The 20,981-nt window shown below is 32.6% G+C and overlaps 1 protein-coding gene across 1 annotated transcript; it reads left to right on the top strand.

Moving 5' to 3' along the window:
• Positions 1–8,342: 8,342 nt before the first annotated feature.
• Positions 8,343–18,338, top strand: LOC135123058 (phenoloxidase-activating factor 2-like). Its single transcript, XM_064047554.1, has 2 exons — positions 8,343–8,526; positions 17,098–18,338. Exons 1-2 carry the CDS (start codon positions 8,381–8,383, stop codon positions 18,023–18,025), a joined length of 1,074 nt encoding a protein of 357 aa, XP_063903624.1. The 5' UTR covers positions 8,343–8,380; the 3' UTR covers positions 18,026–18,338.
• Positions 18,339–20,981: the final 2,643 nt, after the last annotated feature.

Consider the following 20,981-nt stretch of genomic DNA (forward strand, 5'->3'; position numbering starts at 1 on the left):
AAAAAATTTTAATCATAAGTGATGTAAAAACTTTGATCATTGGTCAAAAGTATCGTATTCTTTACGATATATTTCTTTAAATTTTGTAGTCAGCAACTATCCAGCTGCAAACTGGGCTTCTTCTTCAACATCTGGAGGCGTTGTATCCATTTCTTCTACCAGTTCTTCCATACTTTCAACTCAAAAACACCACGTAAACGGAATCAGACCATTCGAGTAAAATTGTTGATTTATTTGTCGCCGTCACTATAGATATTAAATTTATCTCCGGCAACTATGTGCATTCGACGATCTTTGATATGAACGAAACTTTTAAAAATTGTTGTTTTTTTATTTTACTTTTAAAATTGTTGTTTTTTATTTTAACTTTCAAAATTGGAAAAAATGGTATAGGGGAACGAGGGGCTTGTTGTAACAGGGGTAAGTTGTAACACTAAATTTTTTCCCAGAATTTAAACTCTTTAACGTCAGGTTTTTTACTGAATTTAATTTTTGCACCATAAGACATCATGTCATCACAACCACTGTTCCTCCAGCCAACGCAGTGAGTGGATGTGTGCACGTGCTTCGTTTTGGCCAAGTAATGTAAAATATTGCTTTAGTAAAATTTGGTTTTTCGTATCAGTTATTAATTAATTTAAAACGTTTAGTTTTGCATGTAGCTAAAAAATTACTCAACTTTAATACTCCTTACACATTTTGACGCTAAGCCACATAATTTTGTCGAAATGTAATTAAATGTAGAAAATTGTACTACGGGGCATGTTGTAACAATACGCTTGGGGCAAGTTGTAACATGTTACAACTTATCCCAAATTCACTTCTACAAATTTCTTACCTAGCTTACGAAAAGCGAGCCAAAATTTTGACCTATGCCATATATTGCTTTCCAGATATATTAAGAAAAAGGAAGACAAAACTCAAATCTTTAATGTTGACTCTTCTTCTAAAAGTTTAGTTCAGTTTTACTGAAAAAAAATTGTATATAATGAAGTGTTGTGTTGATTTTTGAAAAATAAAGTCTAAATATGTATCAACATCAGCTTTATTTTTACTGGTACTACCTGTCTCATGGCTGTTACAACTAGCCCCAACCACGGGGCAAGTTGTAACACTGCACTTTTTTTAAGAAAATGCCTGGTGTGAAGTGAAGATGAAAAATTTTGACCTTTTGCCTGTTCAGTCCAATAGGGGAATAGTTAGACTACCGATAGATACTTTTATAATGGTCAAACAGCTAATAGATACCAAATTATATTCGTTTTCCTAAAAACTGTTACAACAAGCCCCTCGTTCCCCTACTTACTTCACGCGTGAGGGAACTGAATGTTAATCACTCGTGGACCTTACCTCACTCGCCTACAGCTCGTGAGTTAATTGGATCCACCTGTGATTAAAATTCTGAATCGCTCACTGGCTGAGTAATATATGTACTATTAAAAATTAAATGAAACATCTTCCGGCTTTTATTATCTAAACTATTATTCTTGGTATTCTATTTTCAGGTAAACTTAGTTGGTAGTGAAAATTTAAACTCTCCAACTCATGTAACCGTTGACAAAAATGTCTCAAAAAATGCATTTTGGGCAAAAATGCAAAACTGTTTAAAATGTGAGTTTCCAACATACTTAATTAACATAATGAGTCTTTGTGGATTTGATAATTCAATTGCAATAACCCAAATTGAAATGTCAGATATTCATGATATGGAAAAGCTTGCACGGTCAGACATGCAGTCCATTATTGAAGAAAATTCTTGTATGTCTGACTTTTACGGCATATATCAGCATAGTAAGGACAAGTTCAAAATACTTCCGGGCCATGTGAAAATAATTTTTTCAATGAAGAACTACCTGCTATCCAACCCTAAAGAAGATTTTTCCAGATGTATCCCTAATGACAAGAGTGAGAAAGCACCAAGGAAGGTATACACTACAAGTCAAATTTTGTCTGAGAAAACAACTGAGGAGACAATTGATGAAAAAGAAAGAATTGTAAAACAAATTCATACTTGGGTCACAAACACATTGAAGAGCGATAAGAATAACACCATGCAGAAAATACAAGAACTTCTTTCATTATCCTCTTTGGATATTGTACTTGAGGGAAATAATGCAAAAATTAAATGCGATATGTGCAAAAATCGAAGTAAAAATGGAAGTTTTGTCACGATAGTAAGCTCACTGTTGAAAAATGGAAGGAGTAGGATTATTTCTAATTTCGTGCGGCATGTAACACTACATCATATTGAGATGAATAACAGTAATAAAAGTGGGGATAAAAACAAGCTGATAGAAAATAAAAAAGAAGAAAAGAAGCAGATTTCAATTTTGCAACATATCGTTGTTAAATCTACAAATAAGCCATGTACTATTACCCGTGTTCCAGAAGAAGAAACCTTTGAACGAACTTCACCTTTCAAAATAGATAACAACTCATTTATGTCGTCTTGTGAAACATCATTAATATCTCCTTCATCGTGTTCATCTACGTTCGAAACACTGTCTTCGGTCAATGAAGATCCGAATGGTGTTAAAGACAACGAAACTACTTGTAATAGCCTAGCCAATAACCTGCATAAGAATAATATTAATAATAATAATGTAATAATGAAAGTTACAAATTTAAACGAGACTGATGACGATGATGAACCTTTGAAAAAGTATGCTCGCAATAACAGTGACGACTGTATTCCTCAGTAATCGGGGGAAGGGCAAATTGCACTGAACTAAGTAGGATTGTTCAGTGCAATAAATATGCAATCCTACATGTTCCTTTTAACAATGGCATCACGCAAAAATGGAAAGCTCCAAAGTATTCTCGTAGAGAAAGAAGAGCGCGAGTGTTAGAAAAAGCTGCTCAAAACTATCAAACATTAGATTCCTTTGGGATAATTGTACATAAAATCGAAAATAAAATGGGTATGCTTTTAAAGGAAAATTATAATTTGCGTGGAACGTGTTACTGTTAATAAAAGTAGAGCTCACAACCAAGAAAAAGAGTCCAGTTCAACGTCAACATTTTTGAAACTCTTGAAAAAATCTGCAGAGAGACAGTCTCATTGCAAAAGTAACCGCTATGAAAATTCTCTAAAACTTTTTTCCACATATTTGTTTATAATTGCTAGACGATCTGCTTATCAAACGTTATCAGCCAATTTGCCTCTTCCATCTGTACCAACTGTCTTAAGATCAATTCGAGACAGTGATAATTTTGTCTTAGAGGGTGAAGTAAGGTTACAAAAACTAAGCGAATACTTGACAAAATATAAGCTGCCTCGAGTGTTGTGGATGAGTGAAGATGCTACTGGAGTTACAGGAAGAATTCAGTTTGAACCTACCACCAACCAAGTGGTTGGATTTGTTTCTCCTTTGGCAGAAAATGGATTTCCTGTTATTAAAAATTTTCCAGCCTTAGATGCGGCAACTATAAAAAGTTATTTTGACAATGAAAAGGTTTCAAGATTTTTATATGTTATTATGATGCAGCCCTTACAAGAAAAGACCCCACCATATTGTTTATGTCTGTATGGAACAGACAATAAATTTACCAGTAAAGACGCAATGCAGAGATGGAACTTTCTTTTGCAAGAAGCTGCAAAATATGATATTACAATCTTGGGTGCATCTAGTGATGGTGACACACGACTTCTGAAGACGATGTTGTATCAAATGAAAATGGGCGAGCATTGTGATGAGTTTTGTAAATATTTGGCATGCCCTTTGCTTCAAGCTGGTGGTGTGTGTGTTCAAGATATCATCCACATTGCTACTAAATTGAGAAATCGCCTATTGAAAACCAGTGCTAAAAGATTTGACAAGAAGAAAGAGCAAAAAATGATATTAGAACAGAACGAAATTACTGTTGAAGATTTGTTCAGTCTAGTAGAAGATTTCCCTAAATCTAAACATCTGCTTAGCAAGTCAGATTTAGATGTTAGAGACAAGATGAATTATAAGAGTGTAGAAAAGATCATTACATCCAATATAATTAATTTATTAAAGGAACGTTATGCTCAGGCTACAGCCTAATATCTCGAAATGATTCAGAATTGTGTAACTTCATATATCAGTAAAGACCTAACCCCGATGGAAAGAATTTTCAAAATATGGGTAGCCGTTTTTTTCTTTCGAGTATGGAGGTCATATATTAAAAAATCGCCTAATCTGAAAATGGACGTTTTCGTAAGTTCGAATGCATACTCATGTATAGAAATTAATGCTCATGCAATTGTAAGTCTGACTCGAATCCTCAAACAAAACAACACGCCATCAGCATATTTCATTCCAGTTTTATATAGTAGCCAAACTTGTGAAAATTTTTTCCGTATAATGAGATCAATGACGTCAACACATTGTACAATGGTAAACTTCAGCATTTTGGAAATATTGCATAGGCTAAAGAGATTACAAGTTCAAAATGAGATCATGAATTCTGAAGATGAATTGCATGGTTTTCATTTTCCCTCGAAAAAACATGTAGAATACAACGAAACAGCGCCTTTGCCGAATGACTCAGAAATTATCGCAGTAATTGAAAACACGAAACAGCAAGTGGCAACCATTTTCAAGGACTTGAATATTGTTGTAATAGAGAATGATTTTTTATCACAAATTCGGCGTGTTGAAACTCTAGAAAAAAAAAACTAGGACTAGACATGACAGTAATGAAAGTGATATTAGTGATTTTGATACCGAAACGGAACAGACTGATTTTGAAGAGAATCCTTAGAACGACCCGAATGGGGTAGAAGAAATCTCCGAAGTGACTCTAGACAATTCAACAGTTACTGTGCAAGATGGCAATAAAACTGTTGAAATAAAAAAGAGTACTTATTGTTGGTTACTGCAAAACTCCAATTGCCATCAAAGCACTGATAGGTTACGAAGAATTATCGGAAAATAAAATTCTCGTTTGTATTTTGTTAAGAGTTTTTATATTATTTTTGTTCTTTGTTTAAAGAATTCAAGGTTTTTTTGGTACTAATATTTATATGAATATTTTATTGTTTATGTTTGATTGTTTTTCTTTAGTATATATATATTTTTTTTAATTCGTCTCTTGCGTATTATTCTTTAACTGTAATCCAGGTCTAGAAATTATACTGCAAGAAAAAATAAAAACTGGGTATAATGGACCTTGGAGTTAACACAAAGTTAACCCTCAGGATAACCCAAAATCCAACCAACTCATTGCTATAAAATAATATTAAGCTGTGAACTCGCTTGGACCGGCAGAAATTTATTTGAATGCAACATGAATTCCATGAATTCATTTGAATTCAACGTGAATTCGTGTGAACTCGCCATGAAGTCATGTGAATTCGCCATGAATTCATGTGAATTGGGTTTGAATTCATTTGAGTTTCCGAATCATGATTTTTTTTCTGAATTCTTCTTACGAATTTATGAAATCTGAATTTGGTGTATACAAATTTTAGAAGTGATTAACCCCTCGTCTTCACCACATCGATGACAGGAGATTTTGCTCTTGCAGGACTTAGATGAATGATTGTAACCGTTGCAGTTAAAACACCGCGGAGCTTTAAGAGCATAAAAGATTGAGCAGGGATCTAATCCAATAAGGCAATGACCAATATTTAGAACTTTTTTGTAAGAAGAAAGATCAAGTTCAATTAATGCTTGGAAGATTTTTACATTTTTCTTAGTCGGATAGATTTTTAAAAGCTTACATTCAGAACTTTCGTCAAAAATGAACTCGTTTTGATTTTTAAGATAGGTCAGGGTTGGGCACTATTTGAACTACTTGTAATTGAAATACAGTATTTGAAATACAATTGTATTTTGTAATTTGTATTTCAAATACATGACACAATTGTATTTTGTATTTTGTATTTCAAATACATTTTAACTTGTATTTTTGTATTTTCAATTACTTGAAATACATTTTATCAAACTACGGCGCGCTCATTACAACAATTTTGCGATCGTGTTAATTCGTATATGTTCGTGTACTTCGAGAAGTGACAGGATATTCTACGGTTGTAACAGAGAACATAGAGAAGCGCCATAGTTGAAATTAAATGACGGTTGAGGACTTCGCAATTTATGTTGGCAGCAGTGTTTGGTTCTAACTAGGAATAAAATTAACTAGAAGAAATGTCATAATATTTTTAACGACGCGTTTTACTTTCGACAAATTGACACTAGATGGACATGGAATGTAACATACAGGACCAACTTATAAAGATAGTGAAAGAATTCTGACAGTTAACTTTAAAATTTTTAGGAACGAGCTTCTATCAAAATTTTATTTTTGCCACTGTCCTGAACATATTTTGTATTTTTAAAAGTATGTATTTGAAATACTATTTTGTATTTTGTATTTCAACTACAAGACATAAATGTATTTTGTAATTTGTATTTCAAATACATTAAATTGAAGTATTTGGTATTTTGTATTTCAATTACAGTGGAAAGTGTATTTTGCCCAACCCTGAGATAGGTTAGTAGATTGTCCTCTTGGATGTTCTCTGAGAAGCCTGAAATTCTAATTTTAAGACGCAATGATTTAGTTGCTTGAATGTCATAATCATTAGACAGCTTATCCTTTGCAATTTCTTTAAGCTTACCAATATTATCGCAACCAAGTAATATACCACCGTCTTTCATATTTTTGACTTTACCAATATTTAAAGAAGATGCTAATGGATTGACGCTAGTGATAATATCAACTTTAGTTTTAGAGATGGACTGATTCTTATCGTATAGTTTAACAATGATTGTACTTTGTGAATTTTTTACTAGAGTCTGTGCATATGAAGTTTTGGCATTTATTTCATCTTGACTCAATTCCTTCCCTAAAAGATTACGCGTTTACAAATTTTTCTGTAGATAATATCTGAATTTCTGTAGTTAGTTCTCCAATTTGATCAGCTAGAGGTTTGGTGTGAGTTTTAATAACATCTTCAATTAAACGCTTAAATTCTGCAACAGGCAGATTAACATTCTGAGAAAATGGTATGGCAGACTGATAAACAGCGCCAAGAGGCTTAGAAGTCTTACTTATTTCACAAAAACTGCAACTTCACGATGAAAATTTTCCGTCCTGTTGTAATTTATCGAATGACTCATCATCTACACCTACACACGTTAAATGATAATTCGAATAACAACTTCTGGTGCAAGCAATATAAGCCTCATACCGACTAATTGTGCGGTTACATTTGCCGCATTTAATAGCCATTCTCAAGTTAGTTTTATTCAATGATAAAAAAAGTAAAGAACAGAGCCAGAAATACACTGCCCCCCCTAGAGGGGAACACTTCTTTATCGTTCGATTAAGAACTTTAACAAAAAAGAGTGCAGAAAAATCGCAAGTAAAAAGTAAATAAAACCTCTGAACCCGAAACAGAGGTTATGGTAACAAATAATATTAAAAACTAATGATAAAGCAAATCTAGAAATAAAGGCACTCTTCTGGAGTTTTCGGTACCTTATAGTCCACAACCAAAACAAAAAGCACAAAAGCAGAATTTAGTAAAGACATAACTCTAAAACCAGTAGACTGATTGTTGTCAAAGTGTCGTGTAAACAACGAAACGCTAACGAAAATTTGTTGATCACCAATAATCACCTCAAAATTTTGCCTGGTAAATCTATTTAAATTTTATGAAAAAACATATACCTCTGTACTTTTGGTTTATGAATGAGTGATATGAATTTGACATAAAATATGTTAGCGACACACCAAATTAAAATTTTATTCTCAGTAACGACCGTCCATTTAAAGGATCCCGTTTTTATCACCATACCCAAATGAAAAGGTGGATTTCCCTCCATATAATTAGATATAATTTTGTTAAAAAAGTTTCAAAAAATTGCACCACAACAGGTAGCGTATCCCAATGCAAATCAACGCAGAGCAGGTAACAAATGTTCAAGAAAGCATAATTTCTATAGAAGACAACAACCTGCTGTACACTATGTATGTCTGTGACCTTCACTTAGGTACAAAACTGTAACTTGAACTCTATGAAACATGCTTTCGTTCAATGTTGGGGCTTACCAGAAAATTAGCAGTTGAAATTCCATGGTAGCATATATTATTCTTGTGTGTATTTCCCGAAAGGGAGTGTAGGGGAGAGTTTGTACTCTCGGTTCAGACAAAACAAATGTATTTTTGGCCAGACGACAACAAAAAACAATACCCAAAATAAATTGTGCAGCAAATAATAATGAATACATTGTGCAGTTGTGCGGCTGACCCTAATAATAGGGAATTGTGACATGCAAACTACTTATTACATCGGTGTTATCGGTTTTCCCCTACATGAGAATTTCATCTTCTTGAACCAGTTAGTAGCATATATAACTAATAAGTCTTGTAATAATGGTTAGTTTACGCAAGAATCTTCAAGATGTGGAGTCAAATCGCTGTCCTTTGTTCGTTTTTACTTTATACGGTGTACTCGCAAAATACAGATGATTGTGTATGTGTACAATATTATCAATGCAGTGTCAATGGTACAGTAATTACTGATGGAGATGGACTACTTGGTGAAAGGTTAGTGGTTTTATGCACTTTTCTTTGTATTTAAAAGTATAGTTGTTGTTTCGCAGTTTAGTGGTAAACAGTGATTATTATTCTTTCAATGCATCCTTTAGAAGAAATCGATTTGTTGTGTTAATTGTTTTGATTACCTAATTAATATTAAAATCACAGTCAATACTAATTAAATTATTTTATCAATTTCTAGGTATATTTCGTAAATTTTTGACTTTAATTGCTTCTAATTTGTTTCTCATTAATAATAATCTTTATTTTAACGCAGTAATGATACAGTACCTACGTTTAACACGACTGGCCATTTTATGTTTTTGGAATTTATTAATCTGATATTTCAAGACATTTGCATTAAAAAAATTAAAGTGGCGTAGCAATCTACTCTAAATTTGATAAATGTATTGTAGTTTTAACGCACATTAAAATAACATTAAAATCGTTTCTGATACCACTAATTAAGACTTAACAAAAACAAAGTGAAATGTGTACGTGTAAGTATCTACAATCAATTTCAGATATCAGCAAATAAAAAACTAAACTTTTTTATCTCCAAATTCTGAGTTTTCACTTTTGAATGCGCAAAAGTTGATACAATTATTGGAAATATCTGCACACAACTGGTACTTTTCATTATTTCAGTCCAAATAATAGTAGAAGCTAGTGAAGCAGTTTGAAAAATTTCTAGTAATTATAGTTACTTTAATTTAGGTTAGGCACAATAATAATAATAATAATAATTGTTGTGTATTTAACAGTTTAGATATTTTTAATATTATTCTTTATTTCATTGAAATGTCATAATTGAAAATTATTCTAAAACAATAACAATAATGTGTTTGTTTTTCAAAATTGTAACTTGATTAATGTATATAACAGTCTTGCCTCCCTAATTTCATAGTTCAATCAGTAGAATACTTAGATTACAAATTTAACCGCTGAACTGGTTTCTTAATTCTAGTAGATCGACGTATCGCGGACTGTGCGCTTGTTTCTGGACCCATTAATTGTTGTTCAAGTTGATCATCTTTTTGAACAATAACTGGTAGTGACTCGACACCTGCCGGTACGATATGTTCTTCTGTTGACCTAATTTCATTCTCTTGAATGAGCTCTTGATTTAGTGTATTTTGTGTTGATTGAATCAGAATGTTGGTGTTTGGGGAATTCTTACAATCAACTTCTAGATCCAAGGTAGTGCCAAAACCTGTTTCAGTGTTGATATTCATTTTCTTCTCCACATTAGAGGAACAAAGTTGATTGTAATGACGCTTAATTACATAACCATCATCTAGTAGTTCTACTAAATAGTGTAGACTACCAATACATTTTGTAATTATTCCATACTTCCATTATCCATGTCTTGAATAATTTCTGGATTGAACTCTATTGCCCACTTGAAAATGCTTCTCGAAACTCGATTTGTTTTTCTTTTTTGATGATCAGATGGTCTCATAAAATCTAACTTGATTCATACATTTCTTTCAAAAAAAAGTTCAGAAGGTGTCTGTCTAGAAGATAACGGAGTAACTCGATACCGAGGAAGAACTTACAAAGTTTCGCGTGTAAATCACCGGGTGCATTCATCATGCATTTAAATTTTGTTTTTAATGTTTGACAGTATCGTTCTGCTTGACCATTTGTGGCTGAATGTTCTGGTGCAATCATCCGTTGTTTAATACCATTCCGTTCACAAAATGCTCTAAATTCATTTGATTTGGAGATGGTTGCATTGTCACTAACTAATATTTCTGGTAATCCATACCGGCTAAAGATTTGTCGTAAATGATACGTGGTGTTTGCTGATGTAGGAGAATTTTTAACCATAATTACTTCTGGCCATTTGTATTTGGTATGAACAAGAATTAGAAAATGATGGTTGCAAAATGGGCCTGCGTAATCCATGTATACACGTTGATAATTCTTTTCTGGTATTTCCCATTGATGAATCGATGCCTTTGTAGGATTCTTCTTAACATCGCAACAAGCTTGACAACTTTTAACCATATTTTCGATGTCACAATTGACAGTTTTCCAGTAGCAATAGTTTCTTGCCAGATATTTCATTTTAATCATTCCTAGGTGTGTTGAATGAAGTTCTTGCAGAATAATGTGTTGTAATTTTTTTGGAATTACCAGACGATGTCCTCTAAATATTATTCTATCGTGCAGTGAAAATTCTAGATCTCTTCTGGTTCCATTTAGAATTTCTTTCTTCATTTTACATCATTCTTGATGTGTTCTTGTTTCTTTTTCAATTTCATGAGCTGTGTGTAATATGAATACGTGTAAAATAGTATTTAACACGTATTCATCATCAGTTTGTTTTTCTTCTTTTGGTGATAATTTCAATGGACTTCTGGAGAAATAATCAACATTTACATGTTCACTGGATTTTCGACATTCGATGGAATAATTGAAACCGGATAAAAATTCTGCATACCTTAACATTCTGGTTGCAGATAAGGCTGGAAGTTGTTTTTGAGGATTGAAAATAATACTCAGTGGTTTATTATGCACAATTAGAATAAATTTCCTTCCATAAATATAATGAAAAAAACTTTTGAAACTCCAATAAATGGCTCTTACCTGTTTATCTAATTGACTATAACTACGTTCAGCTTTTGTGAACGACCTGGATGAAAAAGCAACTGGTTTTTCAGATCCATCTGGAAAACGATGTGACAAAACACCTGAAAATCCATACAGGCTGGCGTCTGTGGCATGTGTTATGTCTAAATCAGGTGTAAAAGACATGAGAACTCGTTCACTGGCTATTTCAGTTTTGGCTTTTTTGAACGCTGTTTCACATTCGATAGACCACTTAAAATTTGTGTCTTTTCTTAACAGACGGTTTAACGAATATAACATGATGGATGCACTGGGAATAAATTTTGCATAATGCATCACCATTCCAAGAAAACATTGAAGTTCTTCTAAAGAGTTCGGCCTTGGTGCTTCTATGATCGCTTTGATTTTGTCTTCAGATTTTCGAATCCTTTTTCTGAAATGACATGACCCAAATATTGAATTCTCTTTTTGAAAAATTTACATCTTTCTCGATTCAGATGCAGATTATATTTACGTAATCGTTCAAGAACTTTAATTAAACGAAATTTACATTTTTCAATTGAAGAACCTTGAACCATTATATCATCAAAATACGCTGTGGTACCTTCTAAATCGTGAACAATTTGATCGATGACTTTATGAAATTCATTTGGAGCTGTTGTGATACCAAAGAAGAGTCGTTTAGCTAAATAGGTACCTCGATAAGTTGAAATTGTTTGTATTCGTACACTTTCATCATCAACAGGAACATATAAATATGCTTTAAAGACGTCTAATGTGCAGAAATATTTACCATTTGTCATTTTATTGAAAATATCTTCTATTCTGAGAATAGGATAACGATTATCTTGGAAGTTGATTGTTGATAGTTACTTTGTAATCAGCACACAGTCTAATGACAGCATTCTTCTTCGGCACAATAACCAAAGGTGTTCCCCACTCGGAGTGATCAGTTTTCTTAATAATACCTCGATTTTCTAAGTCATCTAATTCCTGTTCAACTTTCTCTTGGAGGGCGTAAGGAGAACTCGACGAGGCTTTATAAAAATTTGTTGTGTATTAACTCGAAGAGATAAAGAGCATTGATAGTTTGGAATTTCACCAACTTTTGGTTGAAAAATGTCGCTGAATTGATTGAAAATTTCTGACATTGATGGTTGACAAGTAGAAATAGAATAAAAGTCATGAAGACTTATCTGTAGGTTTCGAATCCATCTTCTTCCCATAATGACTTTACCACAATCAGAAACGACAAATAAATCTCCCATGAACTTCTTCTTTTTATATGTAACAGGTATTCGTATGTAACCCAGAGGTTTAAATATTTGTTTTGTAAGTATAAGAACGAAATTGAATGTTTGTACTTCAAAGAGTCACTTTAAAATTCAACGCATCGAAGATTTTCTTTGAAATGATGCTGCCTGGACTGCCGGTATCACACTCAAATTTAACTGGTTTGGCAAGAATTTGTACTGTAATGAACATTCTTGGTTCATAAGCTGACGAAGAAGTATTGAAGTTGTCGATAATATCATTTATTTGAAATTCATCAACAGAGGAATTTGAACCGATGTCGCCGTTTTTGACAGTTTGTCGTTTTTTTGGAGTAAAGTAGAAATACATACCTACTTTATTTGTGGGTGAAGTTTTTCTTTGATGCGACAGTTGTCAGTTTGATGATTCTTTTTTCCACAATGTAAACACAATCCGGATAGACCCAATTCTTGTAAATTTCTGCTTCGACCTCTTATTTTTGAAGATTTTTGACGTGAAGATCTATTTTGATTATATTTTGATAAAACCAGTAAAACCAATTTTATGAACATTATTTGACGCATGTGATGAGTTGTTATAAACTTCTCGATTTTGAATTCTTGAAACTTCGATTGCCAATGCTGTTTCTAATGTTTTATCAAAGGAGACATTTACTAATTGAAGAATTCTTTATCTAATGCTGGCATCTTGTAGTCCTCGAATAAACTGAGCTCGTAGTAACATGTCGATCACAAATTTCGAACAAGTAAAACAAGGAGGTTCATTTACTTTACATTCCGTCTTGAATTCACAATTTTTAATTAATTTTTTTAATCCTGCAACGAATGTAGAAATTGATTCACCTGGTTGTTGAACTCTTAAAAAGAATTTATGTTATTCAGCTAAAACATTTTTCTTCGGTGCAAGATGATTTCTTAGAAAATCAATTAATTCTTGGTAGGTTCTTGTAGCTAGTAGTTCTGGAGAGGTCAAACTTGCAAGTAATTTGTAATCTCTGCTGCCCAAACAATTTATTAATACCATAACTTTGACATCACTAGTTTCTTTGTCGTTTTTATGCAAACCTCTTAATTTGAAAAAATTTTCGAGTCTTTGACTGTAACTCTCAAAATTTTCAACGCTTTCATCAAGTCCGTCGAAAGTTATAGCCTGGGTTTGCAAAAGTTCTTGTACACTTGCAGTCGATGTTCATTGTTTTTGTAATGTAGACACCAATCCACTAAGGGCCGTTACTAATGCTAATAAATCTTCCGCCATGTTTTTTTAATCAATTGTCGCCTAAAACTGTTGTGTATTTAACAGTTTTAGATATTTTTTATAACATTCTTTATTTCAACGAAATGTCATAATTGAAAATTATTCTAAAACATAAGAACAATAATGTCTTTGTTTTTCAACATTGTAACTTGATTAATATATATATATAACAATAATACTCTTACACGTTTAGCCCCAACACTCTTTAATTACAAGATCTATTCTACTGAAACACATTAATACACTTTTCTCTTCATTTAAAATTAGGTTATTTTTTCCACAATTTTATAACATTTCCAATACTGCCTCGTTCATGAAAACCTTTCATTCTTCCTTCAATTAACATGAATTCGCTATTGGTCTGCGTAGACAATCAAAGAATCTTTTTTACACTTTCTTCCATTTCATTGATGAAAACCGAAAAGATGAGTGGACCAATGATGGAGTCCTGAGATATACTACTAGATTATAAGTGTGTGGTCAATATTAAAAGAAACAATCAAATCATAATTCACTATGTCAAAAGCATCTGTTTATTAATGAAATCAACAAAATAGAAGGTTGCTGTTTCTGTTGTCTAGACCCATGGTACAAGAAGACATGACGTCACACAAAATGAGCAGTATCATACCATGTCTTCTTGTACTATGTCTAGACCCATGTTGAGAAGAAGAAAGTAATTTTTTGCACCAGATAGTATAATTCTATTACAAACAGTATTTTTAATTATTTTTAACAACACATAGGTACTTAATAGAGTAATGAGTCGTTAACAAGGTGCAATAATGAGTGAGAAATCTCCTACATAACATTAACTATGTTACTTATTATAAACAAATCATTTTAAATCCAACTAGAGTTTAATTCTTGTTAACATAACTAGAGAGCGGATTTATAAGCACAAAAAAATTAAGAAATTAAGAATAAGCGCTTAAATAAGCACAACATTTTGAATAAAAAAGTTTTATTTTAAGCAAAAAAGCATTAAAAACATAATCATATTAAAATCAAAGAACACTTCTTAGAACTTTGGATAAAATATTATTACAATAATCCTAGACTTTATATTTTACACACGTATTTCAGTTTTCTTTAAAACAATTTATGATTGTAATATGTTCCAAGTTGTCCACTGTAAAATTTTTTCGCCGAGCATTTAAAATGTGTTTAAAATTGGAGAATGTGCGTTCAACATCCACACTCGTTGTTGGCGCAAATTTGAATTTTGCAACTAATGTTGAATCTACCTCCAAATTTTCCACCTTCTGGCCTTATAAAACACGAGCAACGTCGGAAAGAACACCGAAACCTGCATTTTTATTTAACACTTCGTCAAGTTTTTGAGATACTCTAGTATCAATATCACCCCTTACTGCGTTTGCTTGTTGTTTAAATTCTTTCACTCAGTTTATGGCATCTACCAACAACATGTTGGGTTTTTCTAACTTTTCTATTACCTCACATACGAATTGATAATTGCTTCTTAGAAAAGGTAGATCTTGTCGGAAATCTTTGTTTTCCAAAATATTTATGCAATCTTTAATCGATTGAGAAGAATCTTCGCTAAACTTCCCAACTACTTCCTCAAATTCTTTGATATATTTGTCATAATAAAATGTGGCCAGTAACCATGTTCCCCACCTCGTTATAATCGGCTCTAGGGGCAATGGTATGTTTGGAAATTTTTCCTTAAAATGTTGCACTCTTAGTGGGGCTTTAACAGAAATCTTTTTACCATTTGCCACTAATTTATTAACAGTAGGAAACTGCAAACGTATTCCTTCAGCCACTCTGTTTAAACCGTGGGCAATGCAAGTAGAGTGAATTAAATTGGGGTATAATATTTTTAGATTATTCCCTGCTTTCAACATATAACGAGCTGCATCCGAGATCATCAATAAAATTTTATTGGTAAAAATAGTGACGTAAGACTGTTATTTACAAATCTGGTAATCGTATTTCCATTTATTTTATCTAACATTTTCAAACTTACTACATACCCTCGACTAGGGAAATTTTCATTTAAGATTCCAACAATTAAATTTGCTACATATCTTCCACAACAATCGGTTGTTTCATCGACAGCGAACCATAAATATTTATCTCCAATGCGATGTTTAATTTCGTTGTAAACTTGCTGAAACACTGGGCCTACATAATTTTTTCGGAGAGTACTTTCAACCGGAATATGTCGATTGCAGTGTTTTTCAAGGAATTCTTGAAGAGGGCCTTTCTCCATTTTTTTTTAAAGGTATATTGGATTGGATCATCATTTTACATAAATCGAAATTAAACTGAAACTGCTCATCTTTTGTGGAAGTAGATGCAACAGATTCATGTATGGTCTGCTGTTTAATTTTAGAAACTTCAAACATTTTCTTCCTTTCTACATGAAGAGTCGTTCTGACATGTTGCGTCACGTTATATTTTTTATCACTTTGAATCTAAAACAACGGACATATACAGGATAAATAAAGGAAAATAGATAAAAAAAAATTAGTGGGCTTACGGTTTTCACACAAGCTCTGCAGAATATTTTGTTGTTTTCTAATTTTAATTCTGGAAAATCCCTTATCCACTCATCCGGCGTCGATTTTACTTTCGGCATTCTTTTAAAATATTAGTAATATTACCAAAAAGAACTCAACATTTAACAAGGGAGAACCATATATAACACTACTACGACAGATGCGATAGACTGATGGTTGTGAAATAAACGGTTCATTTACTTAAAAGTTTCCATTAGAAAAATTTTAAGGTAGGTAGTTGGGTACAATAATCCTTTTTTCTAGAAAATCTTCAACGGTCTTGCCGCAAAATGCCGAAAAAGAACATCTGGTTAAAAGCCTTAATTCATTATCAGTGGAAGTAAGGATTTAAAGTCATAAAATCCATGGAGTATTTTTCCAATCCTATAATAAAATTTCATTACCCAAACGATCGGAACCTATTCACAGAAAGGGTCTTGAGTAAGTGTACTTCAATGGTCAAGTCTAGGTAAAGTGCATACGATACGATACGGCTGACTAAAAAGTATATGTCATCCCGACAAGGCCGGCATTTGAACAAAATATGCATTAAAACTCATATTCGTCGAAAAAAGCATTAAATAAGCATATAAGTTTTAATATGCATAAAATTGAAAAAAAAAACAAATAAGCATAAAAAAAATGTGTCAAATGACTCCAAATTGTATCATAGTTACAGATATAAAAAAGTTTTGAAGTGCTTACATTTTTCACAAAAAGCATTAAACCTAGAAATCCGCTCTCTAAACATAACATAACCTAGCTTTCTAAGTTCAGCTACAGATAAGTCCAAGTTATGTTGTGAAACTGTGAATTCACTTTATTGAATGAAGGATCGTGAGATTGCTCCATAACCATTTCGGACAGTAGCACACTTAATTATAACAGTTAATAGGTATAGGTATCTCTTTCGCAATCTATTAAGGAGACAAATTTTTTACAGACTTGGTGATTCATGCAACAACTGCAACTGTCAAGGCACCGACGTCTGCTGCCTCCTCCCCAAAAACGAAACCGTGGTCTCCCGTCAACCCGAAACCTTGCCAGCTTGTGGCTACAGCAACTCAAACGGCATCGGTAACTCCAACGCCGGAGACAGCACAACCTCCCTCGGCAACGAATCCGTCTTCGGAGAATTCCCATGGATGGTACAAATTTTCGAAGACTCAAAGTACCGATGTGGAGGTTCCTTGATCCACCCTTCCGTCGTCCTAACGGCTGCCCATTGCGTCAAGTTCTTCAACAACAGGACCTACACTGTACGAGCTGGGGAATGGGACACCTCAAGCACCAACGAAATTATGAAGCACGAAGATCGTGGCGTGTTCGCCATCAAGTCCCATGAAGGATTCAGAGACAAAATTTACTATAATGACGTCGCCTTGGTGTTTTTGTCCGAAGCTTTCAACCTTAAGCCACACATCAACGTCGCATGTTTAGCACCAGCAGAGGGTATTTCGACGAATACCAGATGTTTTACGATTGGTTGGGGAAAGCCTAAAATTGCTCCAAATCAGAATGATTCAACCATTTTGAAGAAAATTGATCTGCCTTTGATTGGGAGACCTGATTGTCAGAAAGCCTTGAGAACAACAAGGGTCGGACAGTATTTTAATCTCCACGAAAGTTTCATCTGTGCGGGAGGGGAGAAGGATAAAGATGCGTGTACTGGAGATGGGGGCGGTCCTTTGTTTTGCCCTATTGAAGGTCAAGAGAATAGGTTCCAGCAAGTGGGGATAGTGGCCTGGGGTATTGATTGTAATACGGAAGGAATTCCTGGAGTGTATGCAGATGTCTCGGTTTTGAGGAAATGGATTGATAAAGAGATGTCTTCTAGAAATTTGGAAACTAATATCTACCAGCCAAGTTAATTTTGAGACGATTCGCATAACTACTGGTTTTAGTCAACATTGAACATTTATGACCAGCGTCAGACGTTTCAGGCCCCAGACTTACGTAATTTAATTCGATTTAATTTAATTATGGTGATATCCTTTAATGATAATTTGTAAGTTTGATAACTGATATGAATCGATATTGAATGCAAACAGGTAATAAAATAATTCTTATTGTTTTAGGTACCTGTGCGTGTTAATATGGAAAATTTATTTCAATTGTTTCAAACGAATCATATTTCTTTCAATATCATAAGGTGTCACAAAATGAATAAAATTTTTGCTTCTTTCCAAGTTTTTCTCTGGCTCCCACTTTTTCTTTTCCTCGGTTATTTGCTTCGTTTATCTGTTTTATTAATATATTATCTTCTATACTTACTGCGTTCGTTGTTGTTCCTAAACGCTCTATTTCTAATTTTATTACGTCTATTTTTTCCTTTGATATTTATTTTTGATTTCTATCTATCTTTCGTTATCCATATTTATTTATTCACTCTCAAATGTTAAGTTTGGCATTGGGTCCTAAACAGTTAATTTGTTCTATCTGTTCCGTACATCTGCCTCTTTTTTTGACGTCGTGCGTCTTCTTTATATTACCAATTATCACTGACTTATCATTATCAATATCTGATCTTGAATTCCCTGGTTCTTCCCAAAGCTACTTTGTATTTCTTCCAATGTTTTTTCTAATCTTTATGAGCATCTCTTTTCTAGAATTCTATGACATCATCAACATTTTTGCAAAGACACGTATATGACTTTGGGTAGGTGCAGTGTACTACTAATGACAACAGTATTGTATTCCCAAATTTTCGGGAAAACGGAGTGAGCCGTTCCCGATTTAATCAATAAAATAAACTGACTCATTCATTAATTTTTATGAGACACAAGTAGACTCATCATATTTTGCACATTTTGGATAGGATTTATTCCACAAAATTTTGAGATGACGTCATCAAATTTTTGGGAAGGGAAAACGAATAAATTTTGCTTAACGATTTACAATGATTATGACAACCTTAAAATATTTACAAGATTTCAAGGCAACAGGTTTTGCAGTTTCAAAGTTATATTGCAAAATATTGTTATTCAGTTTTGAGTTTTTTCCAAAAATTCTGGATGTATATGGTGAAAATTCGACACTGTTTCACACACCACGCAGGAGTATTTTAATTTATAAAATTTAAAAAAGACTTTTTATTATAAATTTTGGAGATGACGTCATCCCATTGGTGGTGGGAGTGACTATCCACATTTTAGTTAGCGTTTAACCATCTACATGATATTTGTAATATACATACAAAATGTGACAACAATAGGTCCAGTAGGTTCGGAGATGACTTGTCTAACGAAAATCCGGGACGGCAGACGGACGGACAGACAGACAGACAAACAAACAGACAGACAGACGGAAACGAGAGACCACTTTTTTCGTACTGTAGAAGTCATGACACGTCGAGAAAATATGAAAGTGGAAATTCGGCCCGTGGACTTACGCTCGGAAGGTAAAAATCTGAACGTCTAAGGTGAAAACAAAAAGATTTTAACTGCGCAAAATTTTGAGGCGACGTCACCACATTGTTAGTGAGTAAGATTAAACAAATTTTGGTTGGCGTTTTCCCATCTGCACGATTTTCCGAAAATACAATACATATAAAACTTCTCTGTTAAGTTTCTCAATTTTTAATCTTTCGATTTTTCAATTTTTGTTTCTTCAGTTTTTCATATTCTTGATTTCCAGTTTTTGGATTTTTCAAAGTTTTCATATTATGCATTTTCATTTTTGATTTTTCAATTTTACAATTTTGTAAATTCTCCACTTTTTTGTTCCGAAAAGTTGAAAAATCGAAAAATTAAAAATCATAAAAGCAAAAAATTGGAAGAACTTGGAAAATCCAAAAACTGTAAAAACAAAAAAGTGGAAAAGCGCAGAACTGAAGGAACGAAAAACGGAAACATTAAAAAACCAAAAATCGGGAGACTCGAAAAATATTAATGATTCGCAAAACTGGGATGAAGAAAGAACGAATCGAATCGAAAATTGGAAAACTCAAAAATTGTAAAATCGAAAAATTATAGAACGTCAAAACTGTAAGTTCTAAACACTGTAAAAACATCGAAAAATTGAAAAATTAAATTTCAAGAAGCTAAAAAATTAAAATTCGAAAAATTGAGAAACCGAAAAATTCTACAATCGTAAAACTGAAAACTGAAAATTTTTAAAAATTATAATTATTATTACATATTTAAAATGATAACTAGAAAAACTACAAATCAGAAATTAGAAACGAAAAATTGAGAAATCGAAAAATTACAAAAGAAACAATTGAAAAATCCAAAAATTGAAAAATTTCTCATGAAAAATTGTAAAATCGGGACATTACAAAACAGAAAAATTTAAAAACCCAAACCAAAAATTGCAAATCTAAAAACTGAAATGAAAAACTGAAGAAATGAAAAGTTGAAAAATTAAAAAGTTGAAACATCCAAATTCTCGATTTTGTAGATTTTCAATTTTTCAGTTTTTCGTTTCTTCAATTTTTCAAGCCCTTGATTTCTAGTTTTCGGATTTTTCAAAGGCTTCTGAGCTTTTTCATTTTTGATTTTTCAATATTATTATTTTATAAAATCGGAACATTAAAAAATCGAAAAATTGTAAAAAAAAAAATTAAAAATCTTAGATCTAAAAGATCAGACAAATGAAAAATTTAAAAACTAAAAAAATCAACAGTTGCCAAATTGAAAAAAGTGGAAAATCGAAAAATTGCAAATCAAAGAAATGAAGAAACAAATAATTGAAACATTGAAAAACTAAAATTGAAAAATCAAATAAATGGAAAAGTTTTAAAATCCAATTACTGAAAAATGGAAAAACTCTAAAATCGACAAATTGAAGCAATAAATAAAATAAAAGACCCGAACAATTCGAATT

Source organism: Zophobas morio, unplaced genomic scaffold, assembly GCF_036711695.1.
Source record: "Zophobas morio isolate AGI-343-1 ecotype UQ-CSIRO unplaced genomic scaffold, CSIRO_AGI_Zmor_V1 ptg000006l, whole genome shotgun sequence".
Taxonomy (NCBI): Eukaryota; Metazoa; Arthropoda; class Insecta; order Coleoptera; family Tenebrionidae; genus Zophobas; species Zophobas morio.

Bases quoted from the DNA above. Each gene is read 5' to 3' on its own strand.
- LOC135123058 (XM_064047554.1), top strand. From the start codon at position 8,381: ATGTGGAGTCAAATCGCTGTCCTTTGTTCGTTTTTACTTTATACGGTG. The intron at 8,527-17,097 runs GTTAGTGGTTTT...AATTTTTTACAG, and splicing joins GATGGACTACTTGGTGAAAG to ACTTGGTGATTCATGCAACA.